Source organism: Chlorocebus sabaeus, chromosome 19 (assembly GCF_047675955.1).
Source record: "Chlorocebus sabaeus isolate Y175 chromosome 19, mChlSab1.0.hap1, whole genome shotgun sequence".
NCBI lineage: Eukaryota > Metazoa > Chordata > Mammalia > Primates > Cercopithecidae > Chlorocebus > Chlorocebus sabaeus.
The window spans coordinates 12,141,969-12,163,723 of record NC_132922.1 but is presented as its reverse complement, the minus strand read 5'-3'; the positions used below and the strand labels follow the sequence as shown (position 1 = coordinate 12,163,723).

The window sequence follows — 21,755 nt, the reverse complement described above, 5'->3', positions numbered from 1 at the left end:
GAGTGTGGTGGCGGGGGCCTGTAATCCCAGCTACTCGGGAGGCTGAGGCAGGAGAATTGCTTGAACCTGGAAGGTGGAGGTTGCAATGAGCCAAGATCGCACCATTGTGCTCCAGCCTAGGCAACAAAAGTGAAACTTTGTCTCAAAAAAAGTAAAAATTATTTAGAGCACATTTTCCCCTCTTTTTGAACTTTTCTGCTTATGTGTCTTAGTTACAGTGATTCTTTAGTGTCTGCAGAACTGTTTGGAGTACATGAAAGTACAGAGCGAATGTTAATTCTGACCTTAGTGGCCATGATATGGTTGACTTGAAAGATTCACTTTCCAAGCAGTTTTACAGATGCTTCCTTTTTGCCTCCAGTACTCTCCATTTGCATAAGAGGAAATGAAGCACAAAGCAAAGGAACTTCTTGTCTAAGTTAATAGGGCAAGCCATAGTTAGGTCTAGAATTAAGCTTATTCCTGGGCTGCTGGAGGTCTTCCCTTCCAAGCTCTGTTTATAGATCCCATTGCTACTTATTTTCTGCTTAGCTGAGGACCTCTGTGATTCTTCTTGGTGTCAGCAAAGAAAAGATGCCCAGAATTCCTCTCTTCAGTCAGGCTCCTTGCCCCAGACCATACTGACCATTTAGTCTGGATAGCTGGGATAACAGAGGTCATCAGACACATAGGCTTGTAACCATTCCGAAAGGGACTAGTTATTGTTCTCCAAGCTGCTTATTCCTTGTAACAGAACCTACTATTTTAGAGGAAGGCAGCCCTTACAACAATCCCAGAGTATATTATGGTTTTTTTCCCCTGGATGCTCCTAGTTGACAACTTCAATACAAGACCTGCTTACCTTCGTCTTCATTATGGGATTATCTTTGCTGAAATGACAGCTGGGGATGTTAACGATTACGATTCAGCCCATACCAGCACTTGTCTCTGTCATCTTTGCAGGAAGTCCAGGTGGGCCTGGATGCATCATTAAAGAAACACTTTCCTTTGCTGAATGTAGGCTTTGTAAAGCCAGGTAATAATTCTTTTGTAGTTTGAGTTGAAGATTGAAGAAATCTCAAAACCATTCTTAAACTATTTGACACATATCTATTAAGTATCTTCTAAGGCTTGCGACTGTTGCAAAGCTCTTTTGGAAACTTAAAATCCAGTCCCTGCCCCAAGGAGGAAAGAAGGCATATACACAAATAATCTCCATGGGAAACAGTATTTGGAAATGTAAGAGTGACATAAGGAAGAAGGATTTGCTCTCCAGATGCAGCTGTGCCTTCCTTTGAAATATCTTTCATATTTGTTCTTTCTTTCCCATCCTTGCTGCTACCTCCCTAGATGCGGGTCTTACCACCTAAAGGAAGGCATGGTCAGAGAGATAGGCAAACTAAGAGGTTGCGCATCAAGAAAGGGAGAGAGTTGATTAGCATTATCAAGTGTTACAGAGGCAGCAATGAGTGCCAGGTTCAAAAGAAAAAACATTCCATTTGTTGACTAGGAGATTATTGGTAGCCTTTTGAAGCTTTGATGTCAGGTGCACATCTGGCCTGCTCTAATAAGATGAACCACTCAAAGATCACTTAATGATTGTAGAATTTCAGGAACCACATATAGGTTAATTTTGACAAGTGTTGAGTCTGTTCTTTGAAGATCCAGATTCTTAAGACTCCCTTTTCCCCTCATCCTTTTATATGGACTCAGTGAATTTTACCATGCCTTGACAACTCACAAGTAATTAACCCACCCATGGCAAAGCGTAAGATGTCAGACATTCATTAACACATCTGTATACCCAAACATCATCCTCACATCTACCAGGTGGATGCCATTAGATTCATAGTGACTCCTCCTGTTGGAATTATTTACAAATAGAGATCATAACTAGTTAAACAAGTTGAACATTAAACAGAAGATGAACCCAGATACAGGGCCCCAAGGAGTCAGTTTCATCAGTGATTCCCTGCTGCTTCACCTCTGTTTTTCATGTCCTTTCTCTGTAAAATGGGAATAATGACACCTTCTTCATCCTACCTCAGATAAATTTTGCATAGAGAAATGAGACATTTAAAAATTATAACCAATGTAGAGGAATGTGCTCTTTAAGTATACATTCTTAATGTTGTTATTTTAAAAGGGGGCAGTCTGGCCTAATCTATAGGATCTAGAGCCTGGCAGGCCTGGATTTGCCTACTGAATCTTTTCCTTGTCTTAAAATGGGGATAATAACAGAATCTCTCCCGTGGTGTAGTAGTGAAGATTAAATGAGAATTCGAGGAGATCATCGGGAATAGTAAGCATTACATAAGTGTTAGCTAGTATTAGTAGTTGCAGTAATAATTGTTTTAAGGGTCCCAGATTGTAGTTGATTTATCGTGAGATTTCTTTCAAAAAGGTGGCTCATGCCTATAATGCCAGCACCTTGGGAGGCCAAGGTGGGCCAATCACTTGAGGTCAGGAGTTCGAGACCAGCCCGGCCAACATAGTGAAACCCCATCTCTACTAAAAATGCAAAAAATTAGCTGGCATGGTGGTGCACTGCTGTAATCCCAGCTACTCAGGAGGCTAAGGCACAAGAATCACTTGAACCCAGGAGGTGGAGGTTGCAGTGAGCTGAGATGGTGAGTGAGACTCTGTCTCAAAAGAAAAACAATAATAAATAAATAAAAGTTCAGGGGACCTAGGAGGAGTATTAAGTCTTTTAAAATTATTATGATTATGATTATTATTATTTTTGAGACAGAGTTTCTTTCTGTCGTCTAGGCTGGAGTGCAGTGGTGCGATCTCGGCTCACTGCAACCTCTGCCTCCTGGGTTCAAGCAGTTCTCCCACCTCAGCCTCCCAAGTAGCTGGGACTACAGGTGCCCGCCACCACGCCTGGCTAATTTTTGTATTTTTAGTAGGGACGGGGTTTCACCATGTCGCCTAGGCTGGTCTCGAACTCCTGACTTCAGGTGATCCACCCCCACTTCAGTCTCCCAAAGTGCTGGGATTACAGATATGAGCCACCGCACCTAGCCGAGGAGTACTAAGTCTTTGTGGAAGAGTCAGGAAAGGCTGTGAAGAGGAGTTGCCCCTTTAATTGATTCTAAGGAATGAGTAGGAATTTTCCAGGTAGATGGAGGGAATAGTGAATGGGCAGAGGAAACCATTCTCACAGAGGTGTGGAGGCATTGGAGACAGGAATATATAGTGGACCAGAAGTAATCCAGTGGGATGAGTGGAGAGTATGAGGTCCTACATGGTAGGAGGAGAGGCTGGGCAGAGGAAGGCAGGGCTCAGATTCTCAGGGTCCTTAAATGCCAGGCCACAGAGGTTAGACTTTTATTCTGAAAGTCTAGGGAGTCTTTGCAGCCTGTAGAAGAGGAGAATACATATAAGAAAGGTAACTGAGCCGGCAGGATGGAAATCTGATTAGCGTCTGGCATGGCTGAATATGTGGCCTTTAGTAATTGGACCTCTGCAGCTTTTCTCCTCCACCTTTGTCTCCACTTCCACAGAGTGAGGAATGTGATGCATGCTGGAGACGGGTAATGTGACTGACCGAGAGCCCTGATGGACAAGGTGACATTGGTGATAGCCCTTGGTGGGGAGCAGGACCTGAAAGAACAGGGGCAGGGGAGATTGAATAGAATTTCGCCAGCCTTCTCAAGAACACTCCCAGCAATCCCTTCTCTAACCCGGAAGGCTTTCACAGCTCACTTGGCCATGCATTTAGAAACTACTCATCCCAACTGCTCCCTCTTTGTTCATTTGTTTTACATTTTACAAACATTTGAGGACTTGATGTAGGAAAGGCATTGGTTGTGGGGCATCAGGAAATTGTTGCGGTATGTTCCTTGTTTTCAAGATGCTTATGTGTTGTGCGGGGAGGGGAGGATGTGTATCCAAAACACTGTTGCACAAGGCAGTACTTTGCAAATGTAAGGGAGACACAGATGTTTGTGGGCAGAATGAGTAGGATTTTGCCAGGAGGAGATGCACTGTTAGGCTTCCAGGATAGGAAATCATGAGCAAAGGTATAGAGCTAGGACCCTGCAGAGAACCCCAGCACAAGGAAGGAGAGTGCTGCGTGTGTGATGGGGCCGCTTGCACTGGGACAGAGCTTACAAGGGGAGAGTGAGGAGGGAGTATGGCATAAATGGGGAGGCTGTTAAGCAGCTGGGCCTGGGGAGCCATTCAGAGGCTTTGACTTGAAGTGACAGCATCAGAGCTGTGCTTTATTTAGGACCTTAAGGGGTTGGTTGGAGGGAATAGACTGAATTTGTAAAGACAAAAGTTAAGAGTCTGTTGTGGTGATTCAGGTAGAATAAGAGCCTGAATCAGGCTGGTGGCTGTGGATTGGCAAAAAGGGCAGACATCAGGGAAGGAGGCAAGGTAAAATGCTAGAATCAGCAGGACTGGACTGAGGAGACTGGTGGCTAGAGAGATGGTATTGTCATTGTCAGAAATAAAGAAGGAACTGGTCAGGCAGTAAGAGGAACCCTTGCTCTGGAGGAAAAGGCTCTAGGTTTGGAATCTGAAGACCTGAACTCATGGCCCCTCCCAGCTCTGAGATCTCCCTAGGTTCTTTTTACCCCACTGTTAAAAGGGAACAGTAATGCCTACCTCATAAGATTACAGTGAGAAATAAAATGCTTTATTAACATTGTTAGTGTTTGTGCTGTTTAAAAGAAGGTTGGGGTAGGTATTGAATTTGGATATCAGACTTCTAGGAGTTATCATCCAGGCAGTTGGAAATTCAGTCTGGAGTTCTGGGCATAGGATGGTGTTAGGAATGAGTGTTTTTATAGTTTTCAAAATGACAGCTGGAGCCATAGAACAAGATGGCCAAGGGGAAAGTTTGGAGGAAACAGAACAGGACCACTGACAGACTACTGGAAAAGACTGGCATTCAGGAGACAGGAGCCGGGACGGGGTGGGGGGGCACATCAGGAGAGGTCAGGTGATGCGCGAGCAGGGCAGGAGGGAAGTGCTTCAAGAGGGAAAGGCAGAGTGGCCAGCAGTATCGAATGCTGTGGGAGTCAAGAAGAGGGCATTAGATAGAGAGTTTAGAAGGCCACTGGTGGGCCAGGCATGATGACTCACGCCTGTAATCCCAGCACTTTGGGAGGCCGAGGTGGGCGGATCACTTGAGGTCAGGAGTTTGAGACCAGCCTGGCCAACATGGTGAAACGCTGTCTGTACTAAAAAACAAAACTTAGCCGGGCATGATGGCGGGCTCCTGTAATCCCAGCTACCTGGGAGGCTGAGGCAGGAGAATCGCTTGAACCCGGGAGGCAAAGGTTGCAGTGAGCAAAGATTGTGCCACTGTACTCCAGCCTGGGTGACAGAGCAAGACTCCATCTCAAAAAAAAAAAAAAAAAAAAAAACAAGGCCACTGGTGGCATGTGACAGCTGCGGTTTCTTCTGTAGTGGGCAGATTCCCAGTGAGTAGATGGTGGGGTAGTTCAGTCAACATGCGTTGATGACTCGCGAGATGTTTGATGGTGAAAGGAAAAACAGGAGATGGTAGCTTTGCAGATAAGCAGGGGCAAGGGAAGGGGGGTGGTTTTCCTTTCCTTAGTTTAGGAGCTTGTTTGGAGTGGGAGGAGGAGAAGAAGAGACAAGGAGAATACTTGGTGTGGGGGAAGAGAATCACACATGCTGAAGTGGTTAGCCAGCTAGGGAAGGAACAGGGGCGCTTGGAGACAGGACAGCTGGGAAAGGCTGAGGGAGTGATTGTGGAAATTAAATCCAACACCTCATGGAAAGCAGCTGACAGGTTGTCATGTAGTAGGAGCTCAATAACTGTTTCGTCGGTTGGTCCTGCCTTCTGTCTGATTCCCTTCCTTGTCCTGAGCTCAAACTCATTTCTCCAGCTGCTTGCTGGACATATCACCTGAGCCACCTCAGTTAAAAATCTTCTCTCTAAAATGTTTCTGAGTTCCTCCCCCAGTTTCCTCCATCTTTCTGTCGTTATCATCTCTTGCCTGCATTATTAGAATTACTTCCTAACTGGACTCCCCCTTACTGGTCTCTCACTTGCTGGTGCACACTCGGCACTGCTACCCAGGAGATCTTTTTAACCCACAGCCATCTGATCATGTTACTCCCCTGCCTCAGCCCATGGGTGTCTCACTGCCTGGTGCAGAAGGTGTGTCGCTGCTGTCCGTCTGTTGTGCTGCTTCCACCTCTCATGTGGTCTCCCGCCACTCCATGTCACCCATCCTGCTCCCCAACACATGAGCTGCTTCCTGGTCCCTGAACGTGCCATGATCTGCCACGCCACGCTTTGTTCCTCTGGCTAGGATGTCCTTCCTCCTTCTGCAGGCCCAGCACTTGTTGACCTAGCTTGGTGTCAGTCCTCTGCAAAACTGTCCTCGGCTTCCCCAGGCAGTGCTTTATGTTCTGTTCGCACAGTCCTAGAGTGCAGCACTCGAGCTGTATTGCAATTAATTGATTTCCTGTCTGCCTCCCCCACTGGGCTGTGAGCTCACTAGGGGCACCTGTAGTCCTAGTACCCAGCATGAGGCTTGGCATAAAACCTGGGAGAGCCTCAGTGACTGTTATTGAATGAATTAGCGAATGCTCTGCTTGATGGGGAGGTCTGTGGCACTGTCATGTTTTAACTTGGTGTGTGCCCAGGTTTTCTCTCAGGTAGAAAGGACCCCGGGGGTTCCTCTGCAGTGCTGGGGTCACGGGGTGGTGGCCTTTGTTAGGTGGGGTTCCTGGCTGGCTGGTTGGCACGCTGGTTGGTCAGGACTCTCTCTCCTGCTGATGTCTGGGCTCTTGTCACCAGATGGGACTGAGTATGGGCTGAGTGAAGCTGACATGGAGGCCTCCTACGCCACAGTGAAGAGCATGGCGGAACAGATAGAGGCCGATGTCATCCTTCTGCGGGAACGGCAAGAAGCTGGGGGCCGCGTGCGTGATTACCTGGTCCGGAAACGAGTAGGAGACAATGACTTCCTGGAGGTCAGGTGAGGAGGTCTCAGGACGGTTTGGGGTCCCCATTCTTTTTTTCTTTTCTTTCTTTCTTTTTTTTTTTTTTTTAATGAGATGGAGTCTCGCTCTGTCGCCCAGTCTGGAGTGCAGTGGCGCAATCTCGGCTCACTGCAACCTCCGCCTCCCGGGTTCATGCCATTCTCCTGCCTCAGCCTCCCAAGTAGCTGGGACTACAGGTGCCCGCCACCACGCCCGGCTAATTTTTTGTATTTTTAGTAGAGACGAGGTTTCACCGTGTTAGCCAGGATGGTCTCGATCTCCTGACCTCGTGATCTGCCCGTCTCGGCCTCCCCAAGTGCTGGGATTACAGGCGTGAGCCACCGCACCCGGCCGGGGTCCCCATTCTTCACGGAGGTTGGTGACTGAGCCTGTGGCACTCAGCATGTCAGCTCCATCCTTTCCCCTCCTGAGGAGCGGAAAGAAGTGTCTGGGTGTCCGGGGACGTGGTGGCTTCTTGCTCTAATTCTGCACTTTCCTGTCCCTTTGGAAGGAGCACGAGAGAGGCCAGCCGTGCATTCTGTGGCCATTCTCTGTGGGTTTGTTTCTTTTCCCTTCAGCCTGTGAGCCTGGAAACCAGGGTCATGGAGAAGAGCCTTTTGTGCCTCTGGTAGCCTTGTGGCTCTTTCTGGCAGCACCCGCAAGCTGGTGGGAGTTAAGGGAGATAGCTGCTGTGGGAGTCTGGACCCTTCTGATGACTCTTTAGCAGCAGCTCCAGGAACCTTCCCACTGTGCTCCTCCTGCTCAAGGAGGAGCTGTGAGCCGGAGGGGATCAGGGCAAGCCTGGACATGCGGATCCAGTTACTGGGGTTGTGAGTGGTCACTCCACTTCACTCACGCACTAACTCTCACACAGATGTATGGGTTCATCTACATGCAGGGTAGCAGTGGTGGGCAACGTGGATGCCGGCAAAAGCACGCTTCTGGGAGTCCTGACACATGGGGAGCTGGACAATGGCCGAGGTTTTGCCCGCCAGAAACTCTTCCGCCACAAACATGAAATTGAATCTGGTCGCACCAGCAGTGTGGGCAACGACATTCTGGGCTTTGACAGTGAAGGCAATGTAGTGAACAAGCCTGACAGCCACGGCGGCAGCCTGGAGTGGACCAAGATTTGTGAGAAGTCCACTAAAGTCATTACCTTCATCGACTTGGCTGGTCATGAGAAGTACCTGAAAACCACTGTCTTCGGCATGACAGGCCATCTGCCTGACTTCTGCATGCTCATGGTGAGTGGGAGGCGCCCCAAGGAGGAGAGGCTTCAGCAGGGCTGCATGGGTCTGGTTATGTCCAAATCTGAACTGTTCTGAGACTGAGGCCTGTTGGTTTGGGGCTTTAACATCGGGTAAGGCTGGCAAGTTTTGCAGGGGTGCCCAGTCCTCTGAGTAATGGTCTTCTCAAGGCTTGAACCTTCATCTCTCCCATACATTAGGCTAGGGAAGGGATCCTCTTGGTAAAAACCAGGTACCCTTGAAGAGCTGCCTTATTTTTTGCAGAGGCATAGAGGAGGGTTTCTCCTGGGGCTTACTTGTTACCTTCAGAAATGTTTTCTGCAGAGGATTGGGCTACTTTGAGGAGGTGACACCAGGTAGGTAGGACCTTCAGAGGGGGAGGCCTGGGGAAGAAATGGAGAAGACAGCCATAGGAGGCACAGGCCACATTCGAGAGGCCCTGAAAGGTGGCCTCCTGGAGCCTGGGAAGAGGATAGGCCAGTGCACAGCCCTTGTTGAGAGGCTCCTGTGTGTCTGGTACTGTGTGAGGTCTGATGATACAGCAATGAATGGGACTGTCCAGAGGCTCCCAAAAAGCTTAGGGTCAAGTGTGATTAAATTTTTAAGTAACTATTCCTGCTAAGAACATTAAAAACAACCAGGCCGGGCGCGGTGGCTCACACCTGTAATCCCAGCACTTTGGGAGGTCGAGGTGGGTGGATCACGAGGTCAGGAGATCAAGACCGTCCTGGCTAACACGGTGAAACCTCGTCTCTACTAAAAATACAAAAAATTAGCCAGGCGTGGTTGCAGGCGCCTGTAGTCCCAGCTACTCGGGAGGCTGAGACAGGAGAATAGCCTGAACCCCGGGAGGCGGAGCTTGCAGCTAGCCGAGATCTCGCCACTGCACTCCAGCCTGGGCGACAGAGCAAGACTCCATCTCAAAAAAAAAAAAAAAAAAAAAACCCAAAAAAATTTTAAGCAGCTCATCTAATGGATTAACTGAGAAAGAAAGGGAGCAGAGGACTCTGTGTTGGATCCCATTGCTAAGCTTGCCTTTGTGAGCCACTGATCTTCCTCCCTGGACAGTCAGTGGGAGTGCCGAGGGGAGTGGCAAGGCCTATAACCTTGTGCACATCTCCACAGCTTTCACAGCAGGAGGGAGGGTGGGAAGGGAGAGAGTCAGAGAGACACATGCCTTGAGTGTTCCTTCCCCATTTCTCAATTCCTTCAGCTGCCTGTATTAATAAATGTAGTAAACATAAGCATCTGTTCATAGCAGACTTGATCAAGTTGCTGCACAAACACAGGTTCTCAAGCAAATTCTCCCCAAACTGGAGAGCCGTAAAGAGAGGCAGAGCATGCTGTGTGAACACTCGTAGGCTCTCTGCCTGAGGCTTTTGGGACCTCAGCATGCCTTCATTTTCCATGTCCTTGAATGTTGCAAAGGGCCATGACCAGCTTCTTGACTGGGCTGAGGAAAGCTGCTTGCCAGGAAGGGATCTTAGCGGAAGATCCAGAGGGCGTATTTGGGGAAGTTGTTGGGTTAATATTAAGAAGGGTACAGAAACTGATTGAGAATAAGCATTTTTCCAGCTGAGCTACAGTGAGTAAGACCAATTAATGGAAATGTCTTCACCCTGGACAAAATGTTACATATGTATTATCTGACTTTTTGGTTGTGATCCAAATATTAACATTTCTGCAGAAAACAATGAGATATTTCATTATAGTCCTATGGCATTCAACTTCTAGGAAAAAATATTTAAAATATATAGAAAACAGAGCCGTAGAGCACTCTCTTCTCCAGGTTGGGAAGAGCAAAAACAAGTCTGCCTTGGGTTGGAAAGGTGGCTGAAGGACATGGGAAGACATAGGGAAGACTGTGGAGGTGTCCTGGTGGAGGGAGGGGGATGTGCCAGTTGGGGTGACTCATCTGGGAGCCATGAAAACCCAGTGAGGCCGGGCGCGGTGGCTCAAGCCTGTAATCCCAGCACTTTGGGAGGCCGAGGCGGGCGGATCACGAGGTCAGGAGATCGAGACCATCCTGGCTAACATGGTGAAACCCCGTCTCTACTAAAAAATACAAAAAACTAGCCGGGTGAGGTGGCGGGCGCCTGTAGTCCCAGCTACTTGGAGGCTGAGGCCGGAGAATGGCGTAAACCCGGGAGGCGGAGCTTGCAGTGAGCTGAGATCTGGCCACTGCACTCCAGCCTGGGTGACACAGCGAGACTCCGTCTCAAAAAAAAAAAAAAAAAAAAAAAGAAAACCCAGTGGGCATCTCCATGACACACTGGAATGGATAGGGCGCTGTGTAAACACATCATGGCAGGTTTTCTTTCAGATTTTCTTCTAGTTTAGTATGGTACAAAATAGTGAAGTTTCCTCCCAGAGGCAACCAGGATTTCCAGTTTCTTGTGTACCTGCCGGAGATATTTTGTACTCAGACTAGCAAATTTGTATATATACTCTCCCTCCAATTTTAAACCTTCAGAAAAGGTCAAAGAATAGTATAACGAATACCATAAATCCACCACTTAGATTCAGCAATCATTAACATTTTGCCATATTTATATGTATAATATATATATGGTGGGTACATATGTGTTTATATGTTTTTTATTTACTTAATTTTTTTTTTTTGAGATGGAGTCTTGCTCTGTCGCCCAGGCTGGAGTGCAGTTGTGTGATATCAGCTCACTTCAGCCTCTGCCTCTTGGGTTCAAGTGATTCTCCTGCCTCAGCCTCCTGAGTAGCTGGGATTACAGGCATGTGCCACCACACCCAGCTAATTTTTAGTATTTTTAGTAGAGACAAGGTTTCACCGTGTTGGCCAGGCTGGTCTGGAACTCCTGACCTCCAGCAATCTGCCCACCTCGGCCTCTCAAAGTGCTGGGATTATAGGCATGAGCCACCGCACCCAGCCCGATTTAATATTTTTTAAAGAGACAAAGCCTCACTCTGTCACCCAGGCTAGAGTGCGGTAGTGTGACTATAGTTCACTATAAGCTTTCAAACTCCTGGGCTCAAGGGATCCTCCCATCTCAGCCTCTCGAGTACCTAGGACTTTAGGCGTGCACAACCACGCCTGGCTAATACTAATTTTTTTAGAGACGAGATCTTGCCATGTTGCCCAGGCTGGTCTCAAAACTCTTGACTTGAAGTAATCCTCCCACCTTGGTGCCTCCCACAGTGCTGGGATTACAGGTGTGAGCCACCCTGCCCAGCCAAGTATATATGTTTAGTTTTTTGTTTTTTGGTTTTTTTTTCTGAATCACTTCAAAATAGTGGAAATGTCTTCACCCCGGACACAGTCACAATGTAGACATTGTGACTTTTCACTCCCAAACACTTCAGCATACAGCTCCTAAAAGTAAGACCTGTCTCCTACTGTTTTTACAATCAAGAAAATGAACAATAGTTACCTAATATCCTCAAATATCTAGTCTGTATTTATATTATTTCAGATGTTTCCCAAATATCTTTCAGCTGCTTTTTTTAAGCCATGAATCAGTCACCACTTATCCCCCACCGCCTTTTATTTTCTTTGAGATGGAGTCTTGCTCTGTTGCCCAGGCTGGAGTGCCGTGGCACAATCTTGGCTCACTGCAACCTCCGCCTCCTGAGTTTAAGCGATTCTCCTGCCTCAGCCTCCTGAGTAGCTGGGATTACAGGCACCCGCCACCATATGCAGCTAATTTTTAAAATTATTATTATTTTTAGTAGAGAAGGGGTTTCAGCATGTTGGCCAAACTGGTCTCGAATTCCTGATCTCAGGTGATCCACCTGCCTTGGCCTCCCAAAGTGCAGGGATTACAGGCATGAGCCACCATGTCCAGCTGACCACTCACCTCTTTTTATGATAGCATTCTATATACAACTTACTTTTTTTTTCCCCCCGTTAAAAGCATATTTTGGAGATTAGTTCATATCAGTAGATAAGAATTTTTTCCTTCTTTTGTACAGCACATTTCATACATGTGCCCTGATTTATGTAACTAGTCATTATGGTGATATTTGGAAACATTTGTTGTTACTGGAAGGATAGTAACAGTAATAACAGGTGCAGTTGCTTAAACACGTAGTTCATGCTAGTTGTGTGCTGGACCCTTCATGTGTGTTGTGACATTTAAACATCAAGTGACCCTCTGAAGTGGATATTGTTATCCCCATTTTATAGATGGGGAAACTGAGGGCCAGTGATGTTAAGTTGAATCCATTTGTTGTTGTTGTTGTTTATGAGACACAGTCTCGCTCTGTTACCCAGGCTAGAGTGCAGTAGCTCGATCATGGCTCACTGTAGCCGCAACCTCCCAGGCTCAAGTGATCCTCCCACCTCGCCTCCCAAGTAGCTGAGACTACAGCGTATGCTGCCATACCCAGCTCATTTTTCTTTTTGTTTTTGCCGGGGGGGAAACGAGTTTCACTCTTGTTGCCTAGGCTGGAGTGCAATGGCGTGATCTCGACTCACCGCAACCTCCACCTCCCAGGTTCAAGCGATTTTCCTGCCTCAGCCTCCTGAGTAGCTGGGATTACAGGCATGTGCCACCATACCCGGCTAATTTTGTATTTTAGTAGAGACAGGTTTCTCTCATGTTGTTCAGGCTGGTCGCGAACTCCCGACCTCAGGTGATATGCCTGCCTTGACCTCCCAAAGTGCTAGGGTTATAGGAGTAATCCTCTGTGCCCGGCCTTAATTTTTGTATTTTTTTGTAGAGATGGGATCTTACCAGGTTGTCCAGCCTGGTCTCAAGCTCCTGACCTGAAGTGATCTGCCTGCCTTGGCCTCCTAAAGTGCTAGGTTTACAGGCGTGAGCCACCGCTCCTGGCCTGGATTCACTCTGATGGCTCAAGACAGTTATTCCCCTGACTGGGTTTATCTTTTTTATTGTTTTCAAGTCTCCTCCGATTTTGACACCCCACATCGTTGAGTCAGGGGTTAAAGTGACTTTTGCCCAGCCCAGCTTTCATCCACATCTGCCTTTGAGCCCCCGTGTCCACCCAGCAGCAATCTCTTTCTCTCTCGTCCTGATAATTCCTTTCTGTGTTGGGGCAGGTGGGCAGCAATGCCGGCATCGTGGGGATGACCAAAGAACACCTGGGCTTGGCACTGGCACTCAATGTACCTGTCTTTGTGGTAGTCACCAAGATTGACATGTGTCCTGCCAACATCCTGCAAGGTAAGTGAAGCCTCCAGCTAGCAGCAGCCGCTCTGATTAGTGCTGTCACCTATGTGCCTCCAGGTGGTCTGCTACCATGGCTTTAGCCCAGAAACTTCTTTTCTTTTTTATTTTTATTTATTTTTTTATTTTACAATATGTTTATTTTTTTATGTGCTCTACATTGAACACTTCAGCAAAGAAAATAATTATAATAATTTCAAAATGCAATGCTTGGATCCAATAAGTATTCTTTATAATCCATGACACTAATCAATATTTAGAAATATATGTAGACAAAGTTAACTAATGAATAAAATAAAATGACTACGTAAACTATAAATTTCAGACATGAGGGATCATGTATGATCAGTTAAGTCACTTTGCCACTTTTTAAAATAATATGATTCACATTTGCTCCAATCACATAAACGTTCATTTCAGGAGTTACATTTGACTGCTGATAACAACTGAAAGCTGTGATCTTTGTTAGCTTAAAAGAAAATTCAGTTTAATACAAACACATTCAAGATGAAAACTTTAGGACCCTTGATCAGAAGCTTTTAATGTGTGTTGCTCTACTTTGTTGTAGGCAAGATTCAAGTAAGGCTAAGACAGAAGAGTGTTCCATTGAAGACATGATCTAAGAATTGCCTTCTACAGAGGTGAATTATGTTCTGTAGAAACTAGCTAGCTAGCCACCAACACGTTACCAGTAAAGGATTCCTTGTACTAGCAACTAACCATGCTTAAAAGGCCGTAGCCAGTATTACAAAAATAAAACATTTAGAGTAATATTTATGAATACAAACACAATTGGTTCCTTGCCTTCTACAGATAGTCATCTATAAAATGATAAAAGGTTTCAACTGTGGTTCTTCTCTGGGGTGAGAAGGTGCAGATACACATGGGTGATCTACCGATTTACCTTCTGAAAGTACTCTTTGGAAGCAGCTGGATTTGGCTTGATTGCAGGAGAATCCAGTGTCCAGTTTGCTGGGCAGACTTCTCCATGGGTTTCTACATACTGGAACGCCTTCACCAAGCAGAGGGTCTCTTCCACGCTTCGGCCCACTGGGAGATCATTGATGCTCAAGTGCTTGATGACTCCATTGGGGTCAGTTATGAAGAGACCTCTTAGTGCAAGACCAGGACCTTCTAACAGCACACCGTAGTCTCAGGAAGTTTGCTTAGATCTGACAAGAGTGGGATGTGCATGTGGCCCAAACCACCATTCTTTCTTGGTGTATTTATCCAGGCAACTAAAGTGGGAATCCACTGAGACCACAACAACTTCACAGTTCACATCGTGAAATTCCTTAGTTTTGTCACTAAAAGCAACAATTTCTGTAGGAAACATGAAGGTGAAATCCAAAGGATAGAAGAAGAGCACCAAATATTTCCCCTTAAAGTCATCAAGGCTTAGGTCTTTGAACTCTCTATTGACAATGGCTGTACCCTTAAATAGGGTGCATGCTGGGCGACAGCAGGTGCATGTTATGAGGAGCTGGTGCTAAAGAATTTTGCTTGACCAGAACTGGACCATAATATGTTTGTCAAGCTCATTCTTCCCAGAAGCAGCAGGCCTGAGGGCTGCAGTGGCAGAAATGCCCCAAGGAATGGCACTCACATGTCGGAGCAGCCTTCCCACAACAGCTGCCATCTTCAGTGCATGCAGGCGAAACTTGCTTTGTCTTGTATTTAGATCTTGGCCTGAATTTCCATCAGCCCAGAATCTTCTGCTACTTCCTCCCCTATAGTTCTTGGTCTGAGCACAGCCTAGAATTATCCTCTTCCTTGTTCCTTCTGGTTCCAAATGCAGAAATTTTGAGCTCCTGAATCTGGCATCTCTTTTCAGGTGACCTCAGGCAGAAGGAGTTGGGCTCTACCAGCTAAGCTGGATATATATGAGGAAGTTTGGACAGAGGGTCTGATTACCTTTTACCACCAAAGCTTTGACACAGGGTTGCAGGATTAGGCCTTCGTGCCTTTTTCCCCTCACTGCTAAAGATTGTAGAAAAGTATCCTTTTGGGAGGCCTCATAATAAGGTCTCTGTAGACTTCTGAATGTCTAAGAGATCCTTTTTGTTGGATGAGACTTTTTTTTTTCCTGCAAATAGTGCATTCTGAGGACTGAAGTGTGAACTGAATTGTTTTTCTTGGGGACCCTCAAGTCACATGCTTACAGGAGGCAGGTCGTCCAGACACAAGAGAAATCTTCCAGGTTTCAGATGCAGAACCCTAGAAAAGAGGCCCCATCTATGCTTTTCTTACTCTAGCAGCACCCAAAGTTTTGATCCTCATTTTTGCTTCTCCAGGCATTGTGGCATTTAATACTGGTCCATCTATCTGTGTCTGTCTCCTGCTTGCATCAGTAATGGGTGGACCCATCTTGCTCTGGAAGCCTGGCCAAAGAGAAGGTTGTGTCCCCCTAATTCTGTTCCATTTCACCCTTTAAGAAACCCTGAAGCTGTTACAGCGCCTGCTGAAGTCACCAGGCTGCCGGAAGATCCCTGTGCTGGTGCAGAGCAAGGATGATGTGATTGTCACAGCCTCCAACTTCAGCTCCGAAAGGTAACGGGTAGGGAGCGCACACTTCAGACAGGCACCCTTGCAGGCAGGACCACAGTGAGTGATGGGCCTGGAGTGGCTGTCAGCTTGGGCATGAGGTCTCATGAAAACACCACATCAACACCTGTTCCTATTCAGAGATCGGAAGAAATAGATGCTTCCGATCTTAGCCCAGGGTCTCCCAAGCCAGCATTGTTGCCCAGGGGCAATATCATGTAACCCAGATTGTGAGGTGCTGGCATTCCTGAGGTTGGCATCCCGGCTGAGACTTCAGTGTCCTTATCTGTGAAATGGGAATAACATTCCCTTCCCTGTAGGGCTCCTGTGAATGTTGGAAATGAATTATTAGAGCACTTAATGCCCTGCCTGGCTGATGGATGGTAAATATGCAGCCATTTTTGTAACTCAGTTTTTTATACTGTTGTTCCTCAAAAGCTCACTAATCATAGATAAGTTCTGGCATTTACTCATTAATGTATTCTTTCATTCCATAAATATTTACTGGATGTTTGTTCTGCCAGACTCTTCATCTAGATGTTGAGGATTCAGAGTTGAATTAAACACAATCCTTGTCCTCAAGGGGTTCAGCTCCTTGGTTAGAGATGCTGTCTCGATAATGGTGAACTCTACCAATTTTGCCTCTTTGCCCAGAGCTTGGGCTTGGTCTATAGTGCCAGGCCCAGAGCAGCCTGGCTTTTTGCCTATGCCTCTACCCTGATGTGGTCTTCAGTACCATCAGTTGGCCAGCAGAGGGGGCACGTTTCAGACAGCCCCATTTGAGCTTGTTGATATTGTCCAGTGCCTATTCTGTGCAGACACTATTCTAGGAGCTGTGGGGAATGTATAATTCCTGATCTCAAGGATTTTAATTCATTCACCCTGAGTAGGAGCGATAGAGACCATTTACAGGACTCCGATGAAAAATCAGAGGCAGTCATGTGTAACAGATAAAAAGCTCTCCAGGAACTCAGAGGAGTCAAGAGTGTCCACCCAGGAAGGCTTTCACGGAAGAAGTGGTATTTGAGATGAGCTCTGAAGGGTGAGAGGGCCTGGTACTTGCGTAAAAGGGAAAGAATTCAGGAAGGAAGGTCAGAGTGAGCAAATCCACAAGGGCAGAAAAGTGCCAAGGTTTTAGGAGAAGGGAAAGTTCTCTGGTGTGGCTGGAATATAGGAATTTGCGAGAAGCGAATCTGCAGAGATGGCTACAAGCCCAAGCAAAGGGCTGTGTGTGTTGGGAGAGGGATTTGGAGTGTCTTCTCTGCAGCGGAAAGGCGGTTAAGGATTTTAAGCAAGCATGCGTGTGCTTGAGGAAGAAGCAGTCATGAGGTTCCAAACTACGGCAGTGGTGGAGGACAGAGAGGAGAGGACAGGTGTCAGAGACAGAACTGAGTGAGAGAAGAAGGCCTCAGAGCAGGGCTAGCCAGGAACTTGCTAGGTAGGGCAGAGAGGTCAAGCCCTCGGAAGAGGGAGAGGTGGAGTCATGAATAGCAGCATCTGCTCCTCGAGCCGTGTTGCTGCCCCTGCCCTGTGTCAGAGCAGGAGCTAGCCTCCTAAGCGCCTCTCTCCTTTCTTCCTTCCTCTCCTCCCTCTGCTTAGGATGTGCCCAATATTCCAGATCTCCAATGTTACAGGCGAGAACCTAGATCTGCTGAAGATGTTCCTCAACCTCCTCTCCCCCCGCACCAGCTACAGGGAGGAGGAGCCTGCTGAGTTTCAGATTGATGACACCTACTCCGTCCCAGTGAGTGGCTCTGGGCGGGTGGCTGGGTAGGCATTTCCTACAGTGGCATCGGGGGTGGGTCTGTGCTGGGGATGTACTTATGAGGCCAGGGTCTTCTCCTTGGCAGGGTGTGGGGACAGTGGTGTCGGGGACAACACTGAGAGGCCTGATCAAGCTGAATGACACACTGCTGCTGGGCCCAGACCCCCTGGGTAACTTCCTGTCCATTGCTGTCAAATCCATCCATCGCAAGCGCATGCCTGTCAAGGAGGTGCGGGGTGGCCAGACAGCATCCTTTGCGCTGAAGAAGGTGAGTAGCGATGATACTGAACACTCCCCTCAGACTCCATCATGCTGGGCTCTGGGCCAGATGCCTTATTCACCCACTCCAGTCCTCATGGCTGCTCTGCAAGATCGGGATTACTGCCATCATTTTTACAGATGAGGAAACTGAGGCTCATAGCCCAGGGACTTGCTCAAGACCCACAGCTTATAAGTGCTAGAGTGAGGAACGCCTGCCTTGTCTGCTCTGTTCCCCGCTCTGGTGCCTGAGCAGGGTGGCCTGAGCTCAGTGATGAGGTCAGATAGGAGTATCCTTGCTGTGCAAGGATCCTTCTACATAGGGCCATTGGGATCTGTGCCAAATCCTCTTCCCATTCAGCCTTCTATCTCCTGGGGTTTGGGGTTGGTTCTAGTTCTGGGGTCACCTACCTTTAGCCACCAACTAAATTAACCAGGAAAAGTAGGACTTTCTTCCCCACAGTGGTCAGGTCATGCTCACCTGTTCCTTCCCCGTGAATGCTTGCCTGCCTTTGCTTCCTCATTCGTCCTTCATGGCCCAGCAGCTGAAGTGCTGATTCCCGCATGAAGCCTTCTTGAACCCCAGTAGTAGTGTTGAGTCTTCCCATGGAGCACTGAGGCTGCTCGTGCTGTCCACCCTAGAAGACCTGTGGTCCAGGTGGTGAGGAAACCAGGCAGAGATGGGGTGGTCCCTATCCCTAGAAAGACTCTTGGTCCCTGGGACCAGGGGTGAAATCAGAAGGCATCATTGTCCCTGAGGGCTGGGGCTCCCTCTTTCTTTCAGATCAAGCGCTCGTCCATCCGGAAGGGCATGGTGATGGTTTCCCCACGTTTGAATCCCCAAGCCTCCTGGGAGTTTGAGGCCGAGATTCTCGTCCTCCACCACCCCACCACAATTAGCCCGCGCTACCAGGCCATGGGTAGGTGTCTAAGGCCCTGCCAGCCCAGGAGGCCCTCGTGCTAGCTCCCCTCAGAAGGTGCTCCAGCAACCCAGGCCCCCTAGTTCCAGCTGCAGCTGGGCAGTGGGTCTCCTTCCTGTTTAGTGATGCCGTTCCTTCTGTTCCACCCATGAGCCACAGTGTTGATTCCTTCCCACAAACACTGAGGGCTGGGCTCTGAGGCCCAGACCTGTCCTCAGGGACCTCACATGCATTCCTTCAGCAAGGTCTGCTGAACGCTGCTGGGTGCCCAGCGGTGTTGCTAAGGTGCTGGGAACAAAGATGAGGTAGATGGGCAAGGATCCTTCCCCGCAGAAGCCCACAGTCCAGCGAGGAGGCGCATGTGCAGAGTGTGCTGTAATCCCAGGAACTAGGACCCTTGTCTGCACAGGGCCTGGGGGTGGGGGATGATGGGTGGGCATTAGCTGGAGGAAAATGTGGGAGATGGTAAGGCAGGATCAGAGCCAAGAGCAGGCTTCACAGGGGTCTGTAGCCCCAGAGATAAGCCCCCACCCTTCCACAGCTTAAGCGTATTTCATGCTTTCACTCACTGCCTCCCTTGTCCTGAAGCCACCAGGTGGCTCCAGCCTATCCTGACCTCTGGCTCCCTTGACAGTGCACTGTGGGAGCATCAGGCAGACAGCCACCATTCTGAGCATGGACAAGGACTGTCTGCGCACTGGGGACAAGGCCACTGTACATTTCCGCTTCATCAAGACCCCTGAGTACCTGCACATAGACCAGCGGCTGGTGTTCCGGGAAGGCCGCACCAAGGCTGTCGGCACCATCACCAAGGTATGGCCAGGGCAGACCTTGCCTGCCTCCAGGAAGCACTCAGGGGCCACCCTGATCGCAGGGCAGAAGTTTAGTCATTGCCATGGGAGAGCTGGACCCACTGAGGTGTAGCCTTGGTGCCATCTCTCTACTCCCTTAGAGGTATCCCATGGCCTCCTGTCTTGGGCAGTGGTGGTGACCATGGAGAGGAGAAGGTAGGGTTGGGGTATGGTTTTCCTCCATAGAAAACTGGTGACGGAAAGTCTGGGCCCAGCCAGGCTCAGCCTCCAAGGTGCTATCACAGGTTCCTGTGGCCTCGCTGGGGCCATGCCTAAGGTCTCCTCTCAGAGCAGAGGTCTGGTTGGAGCGAGTGCAGGGGGTTATGGGCCTCAGTTCTCTTGGGGCTTAAGCTGTTTGTGTGTCCTGGACACTTGCCCACTGCAGACCTTGCCCTTGGTCTTGGAGGGGCATTTGGTAGAGGGATTTGACCCCTGCTCCGTACAAAGGAGGTACTGGCCCCAGCCTATCTGAGATCTTAGAATCAGTCTTTGGCTGACCTTGCCTCTAGAAAAGGCAAGGCATGGTCACCCTGGGGCTACAGATGTCCTCGAAGACCTGCATGCTCCTGGGACTGCTGAGTTTGGCCAAGCCTGCAGCAAACATTGTAATGTCCTCTGGGACTCACTGGGCTTCTTTTGTGCTTTGTATGAGAGAGAACTTGGGCCACAAGGGAAGATTGCAAGTCAGTTACTTCTGGCTGACAGCTTTCAAGATTTCTGATAGCCAAACTTCAAATGTTTCCAGCTGATGAGACATTGACTTGGTCTCTTTGGGAGGCCTGGAGTTAACACTTGCCCTAGACTTTTGTTATGGGAGCAGCAGCAGGGTCCTGGGGCTGGAGCTGCAGCTCACGCTCTGAGGAGTCTCCACCAGCTTAGCAACGAGAGCCCGGAGCTCCACTCGCCAGGTTCTGTGCAGGCTCTGGGCTCTGGGGGCTGGACTGAGTGGGAGGTGGGAGCAAGGTTCACCGATTTCCCTGTAGGAACAACAGCTGTAGCAGAGAAGAGGATGGAGCCTTTCTGGGCTGGGCAGAGGCAGGAAGTGAGGCATGAGCCCAGGGCCATAGCAGTCCTGGGCTACTGAGTGGGGATGAGAATGCCTCTTCATCCCCACTGCCTCCTGTCATGTCCTTCCTGCCATCCGTCTTGCCCTGAACTGGCAAGATCAAGGAATGAGGAGTCCCTGGGAGAAGGGGGCTGGGGGTGGGGGGGTAGCCAAGCCAGTGCCACTGCCCTGCAGCTCCAGCCTCAGCCTCTCTGTGGCTCCCACAGCTGCTCCAGACCACCAACAACTCCCCGATGAACTCCAAGCCCCAGCAGATTAAAATGCAGTCGACGAAAAAGGGCCCCCTGACGAAACGAGACGAGGGGGGCCCATCTGGCGGGCCAGCAGTAGGAGCACCCCCACCTGGAGATGAAGCTTCCTGTCTAGGGGCTGGGCAGCCAGCTGCGTCCAGCAGTCTCCAGCCTCAGGTGAGCGCGGGCCCCTCGTGGCTTTGGCACGGTGGTGGGGGCTGTGGCTTCTACCCTGATTTGGTGAGGGTGACATGTAGGCAAGCCTCAAGCTTGGCTACAAGGTCTCCTCAACAACTCTGGCACTGAAGTGCTCCTAAGTGTGAGGCATTTGTCTCTAGAAGCTATAAGGCAGTGCTTTCCAAATCAGGGAATACAGCCCACCTGAAACCAGTTTAATTGGCCCTAACTAGCATTTGGTTTTAATGAAATAAAACAGAACAGAAAAATGTCAAAGCTTCCCTTTCGTAGTAAGTCTTGCAAGTATTGCTGGTGTGAGTGTCCAGGTGATATATGTGTGCACTGCAGTCCAGCAGGTTTGAGAGACACTGCCTTAGAGGGTCCTCCTCTGTCCCGTCCCTGACGTGCACACATCCTGAAGGGCAGGTGGCCTTGGGATGTGCCAGTGAGCCTCTTACTCGGCCTTTCCTGCCAGCTGTCTCCTGCAGGCACTCTCCTGGCGTGATGAAGGCCTGGTGCCCCTTGCACCTCTCTCCCCAGCATCTTTCTCCGTTGTCCCCTCATTGGAAAAGGAGGCT

General features: G+C 48.7%; 1 protein-coding gene and 1 pseudogene across 2 annotated transcripts in view; one reads left to right on the top strand and one right to left on the bottom strand.

Annotated features, from left to right (window-relative positions):
- Nucleotides 1-21,755, top strand: part of GTPBP1 (GTP binding protein 1) — a 28,388-nt gene that overhangs the window by 3,349 nt on the left and 3,284 nt on the right. For both annotated transcript variants that reach the window (XM_007975782.3, XM_007975783.3), the window contains 9 exons: nucleotides 6,770-6,950; nucleotides 7,853-8,201; nucleotides 13,240-13,363; nucleotides 15,802-15,916; nucleotides 17,510-17,654; nucleotides 17,761-17,943; nucleotides 18,718-18,853; nucleotides 19,488-19,666; nucleotides 20,977-21,177. In XM_007975782.3, coding sequence (XP_007973973.1) covers nucleotides 6,770-6,950; nucleotides 7,853-8,201; nucleotides 13,240-13,363; nucleotides 15,802-15,916; nucleotides 17,510-17,654; nucleotides 17,761-17,943; nucleotides 18,718-18,853; nucleotides 19,488-19,666; nucleotides 20,977-21,177 — 1,613 coding nt within the window. The remainder of the gene's footprint in view (nucleotides 1-6,769; nucleotides 6,951-7,852; nucleotides 8,202-13,239; nucleotides 13,364-15,801; nucleotides 15,917-17,509; nucleotides 17,655-17,760; nucleotides 17,944-18,717; nucleotides 18,854-19,487; nucleotides 19,667-20,976; nucleotides 21,178-21,755) is intronic.
- On the bottom strand, nucleotides 14,209-15,005 carry LOC103223323 (thioredoxin-dependent peroxide reductase, mitochondrial pseudogene; annotated as a pseudogene).